Source organism: Colius striatus, chromosome 2 (assembly GCF_028858725.1).
Source record: "Colius striatus isolate bColStr4 chromosome 2, bColStr4.1.hap1, whole genome shotgun sequence".
Taxonomy (NCBI): domain Eukaryota; kingdom Metazoa; phylum Chordata; class Aves; order Coliiformes; family Coliidae; genus Colius; species Colius striatus.
The window spans coordinates 40040672-40059768 of record NC_084760.1 but is presented as its reverse complement, the minus strand read 5'-3'; the positions used below and the strand labels follow the sequence as shown (position 1 = coordinate 40059768).

The following is a 19097-nucleotide window of genomic DNA, read 5'->3' as shown; positions in this document are numbered from 1 at the left end:
GATCTGACTCCTCACCACACGGTAGACAAAAGGCAGGGGTTGGTTGGCAACGAGTTGCACCGTGTGGCTCTTTTAGGGTTTTACTGTGTTGGCATTCAAACTGTAATTAAAAGAGGGCAGTTTCATTTTTCTCAGTGTAGGGTTGGGCAGCAAATATGAAGTTTTGTAGCTGGGAGCCTGAAGTCATAAAAATTTAACAGTGCAGTTTGGTACCTTATTAAAAATCTGTCACTTGCTCGTGGAAAACAGCAGCTGGGTGTTTATGGAGCAGCTGAATAGAGGCCATGCCACAAAACACTGCCACCTGCAATATCTGAGAGGCCACTGCTGTGTTTGTGGAACTGCCAAAGGGAAAGGGACAGGGCTTATGTGGTACACTGGCACCCGAGGAGGGGACTTCACCTCTCCCCTCCCAAACACATACTGTGTGGGAAACCTCATGAGCAGGGGATGCCCAGGGATCCATGGATGGATGGATGGAAGATAACTACTAGAAATACTGTGCTCCAAGGGACCAGACTTTCAGAAAACCACTCTGTACCCCACATTGTGATTCCCATTTGCTCTTGTCATCACTGCACTGCACACTGCTGTGCTCAGCTGCCTTGAAGTTCAGCCAGAATAAACTCTTCGTACCTGCGTAACACCTTCTTCGAATCCTTTAATGACTTCTTGTCTACCAATCTTGAACCTGAAAGGCTTATTTCTGTCTCTGGAGGAATCAAACTTCTTTCCATTCTGTAGCATCCCTGCCAAAACAAGACAAACAGTTTCAACCTGAGTTACATCTAAATGTGTGCTGATGGAGAGGGAAGGAGAGATAAGTTAGTGTCTTGGTCACACTGGCTGCTCACTTCTATTTTCACTCTGAAGCCTCATCCAAAACAGATAGGGTAGGAGAGTCAAATGTAGTGGTACCACCTTGTTACCTTTGCCTTCTAGCAACTCAGGCTCTAAAATGGAAATATATTCTGTTATTGTTTTCAATGCAATAGGCTATAGGTCATACTGCACAAAGGTACGGCATTTGTACAATAATGTGTACAACAATGGCTGTTGCTTGCACAGTGGGAGCTTCCCTGATGAACAGATAAAAGCAGGAAAGGAGCAAGTGGGAAGCAGCACAAGAGTGAACCTCAACACAGGTGGCTGACTCAGGCTTGCTCCTAAATATGAAAAGGCTCCCTAAAAGAAGCCTACAGACAAACTTTCAAATTTAATATAAATTTAACTAGGTTTGCTTCTCATTAAATACTTACCATGTACTTTAAGGTTTTAACAGTTGAACTAACCAAAGGAAATAGCCCTTGCAGAGTCCATGCTGGGTAACGAGGGGACTGTCGTTGTGTGTGGCCCAAAGCTTGTCCCAGATCCCAGTCAGCCCTGAAAGCTTTCCACCTTTGGGTGGGGATGTAGACTAAAATTTGGGAACTCTTGAGCCAAATTCGTTGCCAGTTAAACCCTGCAAATACAGAGGTGCTCCTTTGACTGCAAATTTGCACCAGAATACCTAAAAAGACTATTTGGTACCTTGGACTGTTTACCTTCCCTCCTTGATTTACTCAGGAGCATTATAAAAATGTGCATTCCACAAACACGGCCATTCCACACCATGGATGTGAAACTTCTACACTGCATTACAACCACATGAGTTTCCTTCTCATACTTCTATGAATATTCTCCTAACCTCATTCTTCATATTTTCATTCAGCCACCAGTCAGTCACAGGAATACCTTACTCTTTCCTTCAGATGGGCACAACACTGTTTCGAACTGCTTATTATGAACACAGGCCCAGATCCTACAGCAAATGGATACACCTTCATAGAGCTCCAAATGATCAGGTGATCTCATTCTTGTTCCAAACAGTGGGTAATGATGGTACTTTTCAACTTACTTTCAACTTAAAAGGTACCTGGTAATTGCTCTTTCAAAATGCTATACCCTGGATATTGTGAGGTTGGGCTGATATTTATACATTAGGATAAACCTTTCTTTGTAAGGCTGTAGTGTCACTGTTCTGGACATACACCACGACTCTCCTGTGCAAGGTGCTGTACAAAGTAAAGCTCATTAATAAGCAAATATGTGAGAAAGTGTCTGGTTGAAAACAACATTATCAAGCACAGATTTGACAGAAAATGCTGAGAAACACTGCCTTTATGATCCAATATGAAAATACAGTCTTACTAGTTTATTTTCATTAAAGCAGTTGTATTAATAGACCAGCTTGATGCGCAAGTTTTATTTTTCAGTGAAAACCATCAGTTACTGTCCAAATAACAACAAAAAGGGGTATATTTTGCTTGCTTAAAAATACTGTGTTATGAATCAAAGGTAAATATAAAGATATGTGGCAGAATGAAAAACAAAGACTAAAAGAGGTAGGATTCATCTTACCAGCCTTAATGCTTCTAGGTAAGATGTAGCCAGCTACTTCTGAGCTAATTAATCTGCTTCCCTCTATAATCAAGCCAGAGAAAAATGTGCTTTGAGGAGGCAATTCATTTAACCAGATCTAGGGATCTGCACTAGGACATGATGAATTGCATCCTAGCAGTGCCCAATTCTTGGCAATGAATGTAAGGGAAGTCCAACTAGCTCAGACACAGATGTCTCCAAATTCATTAGTAGTTAAATCAGTGATGATGGCATTCTGGACTTGCAGTAATGAGTACACAGTATTTGATTGTTCCAGTGGGGTTCTGTGTCTAGATATTTTATATCAATATTAAAACCAAATGCTGTATTAAGGCAAATTAGATGTAGACCAAGTCCAACATTTGTCCAAGTTGGTACTTCAGAGACGCGTGCCTGTGTGTGTATAAAGCCTTAGGAGGAAAATATGGAATAACCTGCCCATAAGGCAGGTTTCATAACCTCCACATTCCTCAAATTTTTCACAGTATATAGTGAAGTATTTTATATATGCTGTGATGCAACTACCTACACCTATTATGCAACATATCAGCTCAGTGACATCCCTAAAGCCCTCCATGCGACCTGGGAAGTCTCACCAGCTGCCTGCACGAAGCTTTCTACTTACAGACAAACGTGGGTTCATTTATCGTGTACAAAACCAGCCTGCACATGAAGCAGGGCAGGTGGGGAGATGCGGCTTAGGAGGAAGAAATCTCAGGCATATCATATAGTCCTTTTTGAAGTATTTGATCTTAAATTTAAATGGCAGTCCTTCCTCGCAGCAATTTTATTTTTAAACACATCATAAAACAAGATGATTTTATGAAATTGAAGGAGACTATTACAGAATCCCAATATTTAATAGTTTTAATATTAAAACATAGTACTGTCATAAATGCCTGCATGTTCAAAGCAGTATGCAAGCATTAATTATTTTTCACAGCAGCCCAAGGAGGCAGAAGAAGATATTTATTACAAAACAGACATAGTCTGGAAGTTCAGATTCCAAGTTCCACAACACTTTAGTGTGCTTTCACTTCATTTTGTAACTAAATCCTATTAAAATACTTAACTTAAAGGTCTGATGGTTTACTAAATACCACACATCAAACCGGCAGCAGAACCAGAATGAACTCCTCAGAGATCCTGACAATTGCTCCTGTACTATGTTTCCCATTTAAATTAATGTTTCTCTCTGCCCATGAGCCTGCTAATCTAATATAAATAATATAAAAACCAACTCACATTTCACCACTGCAAGCCTATAGAAGGTGTAGAAGAAAGCAGGCTGCTTATCCTATGTTTACAGCAACAGCCTCTTTTCAGCAACGACTGAAAATTCATCAGGTGAGGAATTCAGAAATGTAACCTCTTCTACTACCACTCAACATTATTGCTTTTGGAGGACAGGCTGGGATTCAGAGTCAGATGTGTCCGTATTCACCAAAGCTCTGGTAGGAGGAAGGTCAGTTTTTATGACTGCCCTTTAAATGTACACCTAGTTTAGAAATGAGTCAGAGTCTCCATGTGCCCTGGAGAAGTTCAGATCCGGGATTAGATCTGAACTTTATATCTTTTTTATCTCTCTATTTCTGAAAGTTAGAGTCGACTACTCAGGCTCCTGGGAGCAAAACCAGCAGGATGTTTTATTTATTTCTTGCCAATGCATCAATTGATTCTCTTTTTTTGTGAGCAAAAAGAAAATTAAATCAATTAATATTCTTCAACAAGGCCAGGTGCCCATCTTCAGCCTGCTAGCACCTTTATTTATCTAGCTAACAATAAGGAGAAAAACCCCACTATCTGGAACTGGACAACGACATTGTTTTGTGAAGTCAGAACAATCAATAAGAGTTTTGTCTGAGCAAGGACATGTAGATGCCAGCATGCTCACTTGTTATCATAAACTTACATTTGATTCTGAAAGGTAACAATCATTGTATTAAAATAATTAATTTTACTAGCTCAGCTATCAGAATTCTGTGTGGATTTGAGAACATTCTCAAGGTGTCCTAACTAATAACTAGGTTTTAAGAATTAAGTGGCTGTGGAACACGAGATGTTTCAGATCATGGGTCCTGATGAATCATTGAATTTAATCATTGAATCATTGAACTGAAGATCAAAGAGCAGACAAATCATTTCTTTAAGGAACATGACTAAGGATCCATCTAAACTGCCAAAAAAGACAATGCCATTTGGGGTAAAACAGTGGTGAAAACAAAACTTAAGTCTAGGTTTAACACAAGCTATTAGTTCTTATTAAAACATAGGTGTGTCCGCACTACTCTTTTAACTTGAATTAACTGAGGTCAGTCAACCACAGCTGAGATCATCATTCAGGTCTGTTTCCTAAGGGGAGAGGGCTAATGACACTGTCTGTACTTGCCTAATAACTGTTGAATCTTTTAGCCAGCTTCAACCAAGTTTGATGGAGGAGTAGAGTTCATAGTGACATAAAGGTTCCATGCAGGCAACAAAACCAAATTTGCCTGCAAAGACCGTGTAAGTATTTCTACCAAGGGAAATGCTCAATCTTCATCTGTAATCAGAGAACCTGTATTACTGTGGAGAAATCAGGAATAGAAAGACATGAATGCTGCATCTGGACCAGAGTCTAAATTTTCCTTTTACCTGAGTTAGGAATTCGACCAACCACATAACAAAAAACCACAGACAGCCCAGATACTTAGACATCTAACTTACACCTACGGATCTCCACAAAACCATGTCCCAAACCATGTCCAAACCATTATCTATGAAAAAGAAAGAACAGCAAAGGCCCTTCACTGACAGCCTGTCAAGATTAAGTGTCCGAACTGGAAAAAACTACGTGCAAAATTCCACTGCTAACATTTGCCCTCTCAAAGGTAGAAACTGCATCTCGAACCTCACATCTAGGCTACTTGTACAGTTAGTGGAGAATGAATGATATCTGAGAATACCTCCCTAGATTTAGGTGTTATGACTGCAATAACTTCCTGGAATTGTTTATCATTGTCACTCAAACAACTTAGAGACAACTTACAGAATTTAAAAAAATGTTAACAAGGTGAATTTTAAATGCTAGACTGCCAGCTTTCTACAGGGCCCTAGTGAGGAGATGTTAGGTCATCCATCCATACCTAAATGAAGCAGACCAAATTGCAATCCAGGCTTCACTGGCTTCAGCGTTTACTGAATTGTCTTTGCAGTGCTGACTTATTCTGGGAATCAGAAGATGGGAGATCCTAATCCAGGACAAATCCCTTCATTTTACTACTTGCTCTCCTTTTATCCTGTACTGTATTAATTTACCTCACAGTATTAAGGGAGTCAATTGAATAGGTGACTAAAAAACCAGGAACACCCACCTGTGAAGGACTACATTACCTCATTTTTTCAAACCATAGCTACTTACAGAACATAGAGGGAACACATACGCTTGAAGACAGATACTTTCTGAAGATATGTTGGCAGCAGAAAGAAGGGCAGATATTCAGAAGGTGTTTCTAGGACAGTATCTTGTTTCGTTTTATGAAGACCAGAGGTTCTTCAGGACAGGGACTACACCTTGTTGCCCTTTAATGCAATCACTTTTCCAAGTATGCCTCGTAATAAATCTGTGCTGTTATAAACTTGTCATTTGGTTTCCTAGGGCTCTTGGAGGCAGCATTTGCTGCAGTTAGTGTTTATGTGGGTTAAGAATTTTTGGTCTCCCAAGTGCTTCTTTTTTTTCCCCGTATGTTAAAATATGTCAATATTATGTCCAGAGAATATCATGAAAGCTGGAAATTCTATTTTTCCCCCTATTTACATCCTGTAACTATTACAAATATACACTTTTAATCTGGAAAATATGTTATTGGGAAGTTTCTAGAAACTGTATAAAAGCCTTCGTGTCCACATCAACACCTTCACAATGTGTAGAAGAAGACAAGAGTTCAGCAAGGCAGAGGAGTTCAGCACAATAACATAGAAGTAGTGTGAGAAACACATCCATAAAGTGACAAATTACATCCCAGTTTTGTTTACACCAACAGAACTCCACTGATTTCAGTGGTGTTTTTTGCTTTTTATGTTAGAATAGGTCAGTTCTCTTCAGGACTCATTTCTGATGCACAACTCCTTTGTGTTCAGCAGCATTCTCCCCCAGCTCGTGGCTGAATGTCATGCCAACACACCTGAAGAACTTGTGTTTTTCCATCAGGAACAAGAACAGTTCCCATGGTGTTAAATGGAGAGATCTGGGCAATACTTTCTAGGCACATACAGTCAGTGCCTTGAGCTTCTGCTTCCCAGGGAAATTCCTAGAAGACCTAACATGCCTCAGCTCTCCACCTCATGCCATCAGGATCCAGATCTGCGTAAGCCACGTATCCCACGCCTCTTACATCTTCATCTGCCACCTTATTATTGCCTCATAATGCAGTTCACTGTTTTAAACCTTTTCCTCATAACAAGAGCTCTCTGTGATCTGTAGCTGTACCCAAGCCACCATGTAGTAAGTAGAGTACACCTCTGATTTCCTTGATATGAGTTCCAAAGCAAACTCTTTTCTGGACAAATTTGGAGTCTCATCAGTTTTACAGATTAAAATTATTGTAAAGGAAATAGAGTGTTGAATGTGAGCTGGAGGATGCTTTCTTTTCCTATGCTATGTTGGAACAGTGGGCCCACCTTACTGTGTCCCGTACAGGCACTTTGGCAACTGAACTGAGAAGGCAAGCATGGCTCTTCAAGGGACAGGTTCAACAGAGGTTTAGTACCACTGTAATCACAAATTCAGTTTTTCCCTGCGTTCTTCTGCTTAGTATAAACAAAGCCTTATAAGAAAAAAAAAAATTGCTGGCTTAGACTGTATTTTTCTGACAGTTTGCAGCCACTTAAGAAGAAATGATTAATGTTTTTAAGGGAATTTTCAGTCTAGTGAAATAATAGTTGAAGAGACTGGGTGTGGGCATCATGTCTGCAGCACTTCAGCTCTTTACCACTTGTTTGCTTGTTTGTTTATAAGGGCAAAAGCAACGATTTGAAGGTGCCATTTGTTGCCATGACAAACAATCACTGACTCAAAGTATAGAGCTGGGAAATGGATTGCAGGTGGTGGTCACCTCTTAGTTCCTTTTACCCAAAGCACTTCAGTAAGGGTTGGTCTTTTCAACACAGGCAGGCAGCCTTGCTGCTTCATTTTCTTCATGTATTATATACTCATATATCTTTAATGTAGAGTAAGAGCAACATAATCAATTATTTATTACACAGCTGACAGCATGCAATGAAGACACAACAGATAACTATTCAATAATGCATTACCGTGCACTATATATCAGTGTTGCGTACGACTACAAGACAATATGAAAGAGCCTTGCACTTAGCTTGACTTCACAGCCAAGAAAATTACATGCAATTGTCTAGTTCACTTTGCTGAAAGGCATCATTCTTCTGTCCTAACAGCTTTATGGATTTGCATATTTCTAAAAGAGAAGGGAAAGCAGATTTACCCTCTAGGCAGATATGAGACTCAATAAGTGTATTCTACATGAACTGTAAGGAGACCAAACCAATTCCTCTGCTATCCTGTTGCCTTAAAACAGACATTTTATTTTAGGGTTTCATTCTGTTACCATTACAAAGTTTAGCTGTAAAATATACATGCTCTGCAGCACAAGGCAAATTTCATTTGAATAAGCATGGCAGAATCAGGTCAATCTGGGTATGCTAATGAGTAGGACAAAAGATGTCTAAAGCAACATTTTACAGAGAATATATTACTACAGAAATACTTTGCATCTCTTCTATCTCTACCACTAAATGCCATGTTCTGTCATACAGGTGCCGAAGGCAGACTGATCTCAGCGTATGGCACAAGAAGGATGCAAGCTAGGTCACCCAAACTTCTCAATACAGATCTGGATGCAGGCAGCATGGATAAACACCACAGAAAGGACAGCTAGACATTTCTTGGGAAAGCTCTGAGTGTGGCTCTGAGATCACATGAGAGAGGGGTTTGGAGGGCAAAGAACCAGCTTCCCTATTAGTTAATCCCTCCTCTGCTCAAGAAAAGGGGTTGTTGAATGACCTGATAGAAGAAACATCCTCCCAACCCAGTATAACAATACTGCATCAGCAGTTAAGTGTGCTTTAGCAATAACCTGTTCCCAGACTGGGTAACCTTTGTTTTTCAGCTATTGAGACTTCCAGTACGTGCCTCCATTTATAGAATCATAGAATCATTTTGTTTGGAAAAGAACTTTAAGATAATCAAGTCCAACGCCTCACCTCACACTGCCAAGCCCACCACTAAACCATATCGCTCAGCACGACAGCTACATGGCTTTTAAATATCAGGGATGGCCACTCCATCACCTCCCTGGGCAGCCTGTTCCAGGGCTTGTGATGATTCCTTCAACCTCTCCTTACAAAACCTGAGGCCATTTCCTCTTGTCCTATTATTTGTTACTTTCCTTCTGAATAAAATCAGTGCTGAAATCCTAATTTATCAGTGCAATACTTCATATTTCCTTGGCTAGAACTAGCAACAGGCTAGTGAAAAAACGTACCCATGTCTAGTAGGGTACTGGATTAGAAGGCTGTCCCTACTCAAAGACAATGAATTAGAAGATGGAAAAATTGTATTCTTAATGTGTTACCACTTAACACCAAGATACTAAATGGCATGTTGGCTTTTGGGGCATTTGGAACTGAAAAATAACATTTCTCCCATGTCTCCTGTGAATGAATACACCTTCTCTCCTGCAAGCCCATGTGTACCTGGTTCTTTGTCACATCCAACTTTCTTAACATGTAGCATGGCCATTCTGCATTCAGAGAGAAGTGTTTTACTGAAACTCATCTTGACAAACACAGCAATCGTCTAACACTGTGCAAGGGATTTAGTAACTACTCTGTTCTCAAAGAGGAAAAAGAGACACACACGATGCAACGAGAAAAGAAATGATGGTTTATAAAAATGGGTGTTGGCCAAGCTGTGTAAGAAGGTCACGTTCAATGTGCCAAGATTACATATATGCTAAATAAGTCAGAGGCAGACACTGTGGTTCCATCATGATCTCATATGTACAGAAAACATATATAATGCAGAATTCAAACACTCTTAATCTGGAGTGTCCAACTTTTTGATCCAGGCTGGTCAGACATTCCTGTAACATGTCTTATTTTAGAGATGTGGTATAACCTTCCTGGATAGCATTATGTAATGTCCTCTCCTTTCACAAGCATTTGGAGAATTTTGGGGAATCATCTCCTCCTGCGTGCAATTCCATGTGGGAAAATGAGACATGACTTCACTGACACCAATTTAGGGCTGCCATGGGGCCTCACTTCAGCATAATACACACAGTTTCCAGGGTAATCAGGTGAAACCCACTGCTGTTTCCCTCGAGGAACAAATCCGTGCTTCAGATGGAGAAGGACGGGTGTCTAGACGCTGGGCTCTCTCCATTGATGTGAGCAGACCACAGACTTCTAGGTAGCTGCAGACAATTGATATTAATCCCACCCAAAACGACTTGATCACAGTCAAGATTAATGAAAAAAATGCAATTTCAAACTAAGTTGGTTTTGATTTCCATACCTTCCTGTGGATTATGTTGCCTAAGGTCTTTTAGACTTGGTGACTGCAGATCTACCTAGACCTACCCAGTCATTCACTGTATGGCAACACATGGAGTAAACATCCTGTAGAAATAATAGAAGATAAAAGCCATTTCAAGTCTTGGAATGAACTCTGAGGAGAGTTCATTAACAAGTTATGTATTGGGTAACCCTCATTATGTTGTCAGAAGTTCAGCCAGCCTTTGAGATCAAATAAACCCAGCATTTTTCTAAGCAGTCTTTATCATTTGTTGCAACACTCCACTGAAAAGATGTCTTATTCAGATACCATTATTTTTCTAGGCTGTCTTCTTAAAATATATGTGACATACTCTCCTCAAAGGAACAAATCTTTCCATAGATGTGTAGTTTATTCTTCTCATCTGTTAGGAATGCACCTGTTTTCACAAAAAAAGAGTATTTCTGCAGTATAGTTTTCAGTGTATACAGTGTTTTACATCCTCCAAGGCAGAGCTCAGCAGTGTCATAAATATCACTCTGTCTGTAAACTCCGAGAGTATGTTCTGAAATAATAGTAGCTGTGGAATTTCTTCTTAAGCCACATTTGTTTTACGTTTTTGTTCATCGCTCCTGGTGTTGCAGATTCTCATTGGTGTAAACTGGCACAGCTCCCCTGATATTAATGAAAGTACAAAAATACGTGCAGCAGTTTAAGATCTGGATCTCGGTAATTTAAAACTAAGTTGAATGATGAGCTCAAGACTATTCTCCAGAGCAGAATCCTGCAAGAATATGCAATAGCGTAGATTTGTGATCACAGCAAATAGGTGGATGTCAAAAAGAATAGGTTCTGTCACCAGATAGCTGTGTAAGCATAACTCCCCTTCACTTTACTCCCTCTGAAATGATGATTATAGTTTCACCAAAGTTAGAGTCACTAGTACATCCAGCAATAATATTGTTAATTAATATACTTTGCTTCAGCTATCTTGAAAGGCTTTATCTTGTAAGATTTTAAAGTATCTTCAGAGACACAGTGGAAAGGAGCTATTAACAGCACAGTTCATTATTATAAATAGGTCTTTTCCATCTCTAAATTTTGATCTCAGTGATCTTATAAATGAACTATAGATAAAGTGGCAGCTGTTATCTTGACAGATGGGTCTTAGGCATTGCTCTGCTGGACATTAGACAGTCGTCTCTCTGGAGAACAATAAGAATTTCCAACTGCCTGTATCTATTTTCATCAACTTAACAAGCTGCTCATGTCTAGCAAAGGGAAGAAGTAAGGAGAATGCAAAATGTATGTTTCGGGGGTGAGAATTATGTAAGTACCTCCTATTAGTGACTTCCCCCTTGAGTTTTACAGGAGTGACAGGCAGAAAAAGAATCAGAAGTTTCTTATAGAAGCAAATGGAGACAAACAGGCACTTCCTGAAGGTGAGATACAGAAAGCCTGTGCACTGAACAGTCAGTTGTCAGGACACGGTAAGTACAAGCATGCACCTCAGTTTTCAGCTCTTCCTAGAATTTAGCATCATCATCCACCTTGAATGTAGAACTTTGAATCCAATTTGATGGACAGACACAAGCGTGAGAAACGTTCCTCATAAAGGACGGTTGGTAGAGAGAGTGCTGCAGCCCACCTTTGCTGTCATAAACAGTTGGCAAAAACACCATGAGTTCAACTCCACCTCAAGATAGAATTTAAACCCACGTTCCTTCACCTTTTCTGACGATATTCTCGTCATCAGACAAGCCAACACTCAATGGGACCAACCTCTATGCTCCTTCCTAGAATCAGTATGGTAATTGGAAAGGGAGAATGATGAAGTTAGGAGAAAAGGCAGTGGGATATGGACAGTGATCTGGATCTGATCACTGCCGGCTGTTGTCTAGGGTTTATCCCTGCATTGTTCTCAATGACTTTAGTAGGAGTTTTTGACAGCGCAGACCATAACATTTTTCCAAAAGCAGAAGTACTTTCACACTCAGGACTGCTGCAAATAACAGACATTGTAAATTAAGCCAGTTTAGATACTACAAATAGAAATCGTAGTCAGTCCATAGGCACAAACAACAAAGATAAACATTGCCAAAAATACCTCAATAGCACAACAGAGTGGAAAGCAACACAAGTTGAGAGTGTATCAAACAGTGAAGCATTACATAAACAAATGTATTTTTACACCAGCAGTGAAAAGCCAGAAGACTTCAGACACTACAGCAAACTGTATAATATCAACATTTGTAACAGCAAAGAGAGGGTGAATGCATTGCACAAGTCAAGGGAATTGCTGTAGACCAGATAGTGTGCACTATCACAGGTCACACTATCTTTTCCCAGTAAGTGTAACTGAAAAAGTATCATCCTATACAAGTAACTTACTATATGAAGTCAATAAAAATCTGTTCCTTACAACCCAATGGCAAAAACATACACATCACAGTAACAAAGGAAGTTTTCCTGCAGAAAAATAATGGATGCCCTGTCCAATTGTATCCAAAACTCCAAAGAAAATACAATTCAGGGTTGAACAGATTGAAACATTTTGCTTTAGAAAATGGAAAAAAAACCCCAAAGCATTATGTTAATCTGAAATATTTCATTCTAGTGATACTATATCGCTTTGTTTTTCAAATTTCTAGTACAAACTACTTAAATTCAGCTTTGATGAGGTCTAGGAAGTTCATGAACACCACCACTTTTCCAGTTATTTAACACCAAGTATTGTTTGGCCACATCTAAGCAAAAAGACACTGGAGCTATCAAGGAGAAAACATAAAAGGAAAAGTGAAAAGTTAAAATTCATAAGGAGCACAATGAAGGGGAGGCAGATCAGATAAAATCCAAGTATCCAGACAGCCAAGCCAGACTAAAGAGAGGGGGAATTGACCTAAGGTTTGGATCAAAGAAGCTGAGATTTATGTCAGAGGGATACAGCTATCTGGTCTAAAATAATTATTTACCCAGATACTCAGAGGTATTTCTCATCACTCTTAAAAATAATTGAACAGATCTTCCTTCACTGGGTAACAGGGCTTACTCTGTAGCCCATAATGTGTAATTTTATGGAACATGTAAAAGCTCAATTCATTTAGACTGCTGCTTCCATTTTCACATTTTGTATAGCAAAGAAAAAGGTTTGTGGGAGTTAATTTATCTCAGTTTTGTGTACCATTTTAATGCTTAAACACGTATCTGCAGATTTACTGGCTGCCTGCAGAGGGGGTTCAGTGATCCCACTCACAAATGCAGCAATCACCCAGGCTACTGAGCCTTTGGAAATCACTCACCGGAATGCTAAGTATACTGACTGTTCAAGTTCTCAAACAGCTGAGAGGAAAAAAAAAGAAATAAAATGAGAAATTACATAAAACTGGTGAAGTTAAGCATCTAAGTTTCAAATAAATTAAACCTCCCTACTGATTTGACTCAAAGCTGACATGAGTACAAATCTCTCTCCAAGGTAAACAAGTTTATTCGTGGCTTTTTCAAGGAAAAAAAAAAAGATGCAGAGGATTTAAATGTCTTGGTGTATCTAATTTGTGTTCCCTAACAGAACTGAACATCTCTGAGCCTCTGCCTGCTCACATGACCAAAGATGACTACGGACATTGCCAAGCACGCTTGAGCCATAACTCTATTTTAACAGGAACAAACCACATGAAAGCCTGTTCTGTGTCTCATTTTGCATCTCACATGTTCTGCACAGTCTGTGGTTACAGGCAGTATCCTAGAGACACGGAGCACCATAGATTGCATTCCTATTTTGTCTAATACAAGCATCCACCTAGCAAAATTAATCAATGTGTAGTAAACCCCCTATTTTCACCAGATCCACTTAGCATTTTTAGCATCATTTTATGGCTTTTCACTTTTTTAATCTGTCCTGAAGGTCAGGACACTTTAATTCATGAGGACACTCCCTTATCATCAGTACTCGGTTTTTACGCCCATGTAATGTGGATGAAGACTTCTCCTGTGTGTCCACACCCTCAGCTAATGCTCCAAATAAACCTGTGCTACATAGCTACACTGCCAAGCCCACCACTAAACCATGTCCTTCAACACTTCAGCTACATGGCTTTTAAATACCTTCAGGGATGGGGACTCCAGCAACTCCCTGAGCAGCCCATGCCAGTGTCTGACAACCCTCTCAGGGAAAAAGTTCTTCTTAATCTCTAATCTAAACTCCCCTGGCACAACCTGAGGTGACTTCCTCTTATCAGTCATTACTTGTGAGAAGAGACCATGGTGTGATGCGGGTGCTGTGATAGTACAGCAGCTTCTCCTGACCACTGGCTCTGCAACAATCCCATGCAAGCGCTCTCTCTGCTGTGGTACAAAAAACTGCTCATTCACAGCTACTTCACTACTCCATCCCATCCCATATGTTGGGGAGTGCTCCATTTCTGCTACAAGTAAGGTTTCGGTTCTCAGAATGCTCAGTGGAGAACTTCATGTGAGGCAGGTTGTGGCATCTAACTATGACTTCTGTTCCTAAGCTCCATTTGTCCCACCATACAGGTCTCAAGGATGAAGCACAAGACCACTGCTCTCTGCAGACTTGTAATATTGGCCTCTGCCTTCAGTAGAGTCTGGCAAGTCACTAATGGTTGGACACCCGATCAGGGAATTGCTGCTTGTACCACATCCTAAATGTCAGCCTGAGTACTTGGTGAAGGAGAGATAGCTAAAGCTGTCATATTATTCATTGGATCAAAAATCTAATCCAGCCATAACAATTTGGGTAAATAAGTCTTGATCTAAGCACATTTCTGTAATTCTTGTCTGCTTTGCCTTTTAAAGTCAAAACATCACCTACCTTGGTTGTGTACTGCATGCTCTAGCATTTACCTTCCAGCAAGAGGATTATATACTGCTTTCTGTCCTTACGGAACTTCACTTATTGCTGTTCACAGCCTTCTTAGAGAGGCCGTCACATATTACCAAGCTCAGTATAGTTACTATCCAGGAGGCAATTCTCCAGGAAAAAAAAAAAAAAAGGCATCTAGATTTTTGCACAGGTTGTGAATGAACCAGCAAGCCATTCTGTGTTCTTCCCTCAGTACTAAGGTGGCTTCTGTGACATACGCAGCCTTTTCTGCAAAGATCTGAACACCTGACTCTGGAGATTAAGACACCAGACTCCTAGACAGCAAATCTCAGATTAACCTTTTGCTAAACAGTCTCAGGAATACGTCTTTCATCAGTGTTCTCAAGGGTTTAACAGAGAGTAGTGTGATTTTTTTAAGAAAGGCATTTTATTAAGCAGTTGCATCTGGACTGTGACACTGCATTAAGCAGAGGTGTAATTTTTGGAGCAAATACAACAGTCTGCTTCTCTCAAGGTGTAATATTTTTTTCTACTTCTGTTACACTAAATTATGTGGGTAATAGAGGTGCAGCATACCTTGCAAGGAGGCAGAACTCAGTGTTCAGCTGCATTTCTTTGAATGGAACTGCTTTACAGGACCATCAAACCTAAACATTGGTGCAATGCAGATTGTCATTTTTAGTTGCTGCAATACCACGGCTTGTTTTGGTGCCTACTGCCAGATGACATCATACTGTAGCAACTTTTCAATGGAGCAGCAAAAGCTGCTTCTCCCAGCATATTGTTGACTAGAAAATCAACAATACTGTATTTTCTTTCTAAAAAATTCTAGCCTTTAGTATTTTTCAGTCTTCCTGCTGCAAGTAAGACTGGAAGGATGGGAAGAAAAAGGAAATTACAGAATCTTATCAGCAAGGAAGACCACATATGGCCCTGGGAAAAGCAGGGATACAGATATCATTGTCATACAGTCTAAAGGTGGGTCCTATCTACACCAAACAAATAGAGAAGCAGCAACAGTTCTTCAGAATTGGTGCATGCACAGACACACAGACTTCTGTTTTGTCACATTAGGTTGAGCTCTGTGTCACCTTCTCTATCTAGTGTTCTAACAATGGCTAGAGGTGAAGCCCCAGCAGTGAAAAACAAAACCAGAAAGGCTTTGTTTGCCATGCTGCAAGGATGGTTTCAGCTATAAGTACTTCACAGGCTAAGAGCATGATATCAGGCTGTCATGTAACATGGCCTGCAGGTCTAGGCTGCATGTCTGAATATATTTGCCTTGGCCTTCACACCAAGTTTGAATTTTAGAGGTGCACTGTGCATGTTCAGATGAAATACCAAACTTCCTCTGAGTGAGTTCCAAGACCTGTATTGACTCTTGGTATTGCTTAATAAAGAGGGGAGGCCAATTAAAACTGCAGATTTTTGTATTTTTTATTAGATGGTGTTTTCCACAGCCACAAAAATGATATCGATTTTCACACATGACATGAAGTTGACAGTGAGCATTTTTAACTATGGCATAATGTATGTTTTTACTCTAAAGCAGACAGACTTTGTCTCAGTGACCAGGGGAACATGTTATCTGATTGCTAATTTGTTGAACAGTCCATAGAACCTTTTTAGGCTGCTGCCCAGATATGATCTTTATTTCTGCCTTTGTGGTGACAGTGCTACCAGACTAAGTGCACTGGGCTATGTCTCAGTTTGCTTGCTTATATCTCAATCATTTAACCCCTCAGGAGAGAACACAAATCTGTGTCACCTGTATCTTTTTTAAGGTGATGGGAACTTTAAACCTTGTTCAGATCCCATTCAGAGCAGAGGAAACATCTTGCTTGCTCTGCTCAAGTGTTAAAGAATGCAAAGCAGGAGCACTACCTTTTTATCTGCTTCTGAAGCCTCCAGGGTGATATGGAAGTGTTGCTCTGATCTCTCCCAGTTCTATGGCACCTTGCTATCTGGACACAAAAGGTCAGGTTTTAAGCCACAGTAAATCACTTGAACCTCGAAAAGGTCAATGGAGCAATGCTAGCTGAGGAGCAATTCTCACCGAGCCATTCCAGAGATATGAGACTTGAGTTACAGGGTTTTTCTCATCACAGGCTTTCCTGTAACCACTTTCTCCTCTCCTGGGCACAGCTTCCCTAGCACCCTAGATACTCTGTTCAATTTCTTGCTATATTCTTTTGTTTTTTCTTCACAATTTGCCTTCCTGGAAGCCAGAAAATTAATATGTTCTAGTCCAAGCACCAGTCACTTTTTCTGATATGGATTTATTCTGTTGGACCAGGACTAATAAGCCCTAGTAGGATCACAAAAAATACACTAAGAATATTTACTCACAACTTTCTATTCTTAGAGTATTTCTTAAACAGCACATCTGGATCCAAATGCTTTGTTCATTTGTCCTTGTATCAAGAGCCTTCTGAAAGGATAAAATGTAGACATGATATAGCCTCTCTCAGCATACAGACCTTGAAAGCACCAGAATTCAAGAGGAGTCTTTGTGATTTAATTTGTGTGAAGAAAAAAAACCCAGACCTGTGTATGAAACATGAAAATAGCTAGGTTTCAACACTTTACTGAAGAAGCAGAACGTCCAATGATGGACGGTCATATCAGTCAGAGGCTGCAATAAAGGAGGATTTTGTACAAAATTCCCCACATAAAAACCAGCATGCTGGTTGAGCACAGAATAAAGTTAATATGTTTCATTACCTTAAGATAATGATTGTATTTTGTTGTTGTTGCTGCTGTTCATGCAAATTCAAAGCAAATAGAGCCAAGTTTAGTTTGGTGAGCTTTGCTTGCACTGGTGTGACTTTGCTAAAAATAGGGAAATCAAATCAGAGCTCCCTACTCAAGTTTGACCCTATATTAATAGAAATTTGCATGACCCTGAGACACTCCTTCATTAAACCGTCTGAGTCAGGGCAGACTCCCTGACTCATCCAAATTGCTTTTCTCATTTTGGGTAACTTGGAAAGAACAGGGGCATAGATGTCGCAGGAGGGGCAGTAAGTGATACTTGTATTTACACCTTCCGTTTTGGAAATTAGGTGTGCCTGCTACAGACAGCTAGAGGAAGGAAGGCAAAAAATAAACAAACAAACCCTGGCTTATATACAGAGACAGCTATCCTTCCCTATGAGCAGGGAAGGTGCCAAGGAACAAATTGGATACTGTGTACAAAACCTTCTATCCTGCTGTTTACTTGCACCGGCACCTGACATTAGATGTGTACGTCTTGGGGGAGGGCCAAGCTACCCCCAGGCAATTCTGGCCCATCTTGAAGAGAGTCATTGTTTACTACTGGAAAAAAAAAAAAAAAGAACTAGCAAGGGCAGTAAGAGGCTAATATGATAGGGTTTAACTTTCACCAGTCCAAAGCCAAATATGCAAGCACAGGCTTAAAAGAACTTTCTTCTGATGCTTCTGTGCCAACAATAGACATGGACAGGACAAATATTTACAGACCTAAAGTGGAAGGAGACTAAATGGGGGGAGCCAGACTCTGCCTGAAGTGCTTATTATAACGATTAGCCTGCGGTGGCTTTAGGGCCCCGAAGTGACTGCTGCCCACAGCCGCAGACTGGGTGGAATGACTCAACCCCGATGCCGCCGGCACAAGACGTCTGTTCACACGTACTGTACTATGCTGCCCTCCCTTTCCCTTGAGGTGTATTAATAGCAGTGCATTCATACGGTACATACTACAGTATAACTACCTCTCTCTGAAGTGAGAACAGGCAAGGTTTCCAGTGGGATAAAACACGTTCAAAACAAACAAAACTATCTTGGAGACCTGGAGGAGCTGCTGGCTCCTGTGCTCCATGCCCCAAATGCTCTCTTTCTCTCTGAGCACCTCCCCCATAAGTGTCTCTCCTCAACACCCAAACATGTCCTAACAGTGCAGAAAAATGAATTACTAAATGGATGACTTGGCTGAGGGATGTCTCTTACTTTACTTAGCTTTGAAAGTAGAAAGTACATATAATAGCAATATATAGGTGAGTATATGACTGCGTCCCATCCTACTCTGTGGTTCACCTCCCCTAGCTATCTGGGAATGACAGCTATTTTTTTGCACAGTTAAGCCCAGTGGAGCTCCTGATTGATGTTATGATACAAACATAATCAAATTATCTTTCCTCTGTTCCTGGGAACAATGATGATGCTATAAAAATAACAATGGTGAGAACATTTGGGGAGGAGGGGAGGTGGTGGTGTTTGAGAGCAGAACTTTGTCCAAAAGCATCTCAATTGAAAACA

At 40.3% G+C, this 19097-nt stretch overlaps 1 protein-coding gene across 1 annotated transcript in view; it reads right to left on the bottom strand.

Annotated features, from left to right (window-relative positions):
- Nucleotides 1-19097, bottom strand: part of FKBP1B (FKBP prolyl isomerase 1B) — a 47532-nt gene that overhangs the window by 3001 nt on the left and 25434 nt on the right. Inside the window, exon 3 of the mRNA XM_061990215.1 lies at nt 637-749. Within this exon, the coding sequence (XP_061846199.1) occupies nt 637-749 (113 nt within the window). The remainder of the gene's footprint in view (nt 1-636; nt 750-19097) is intronic.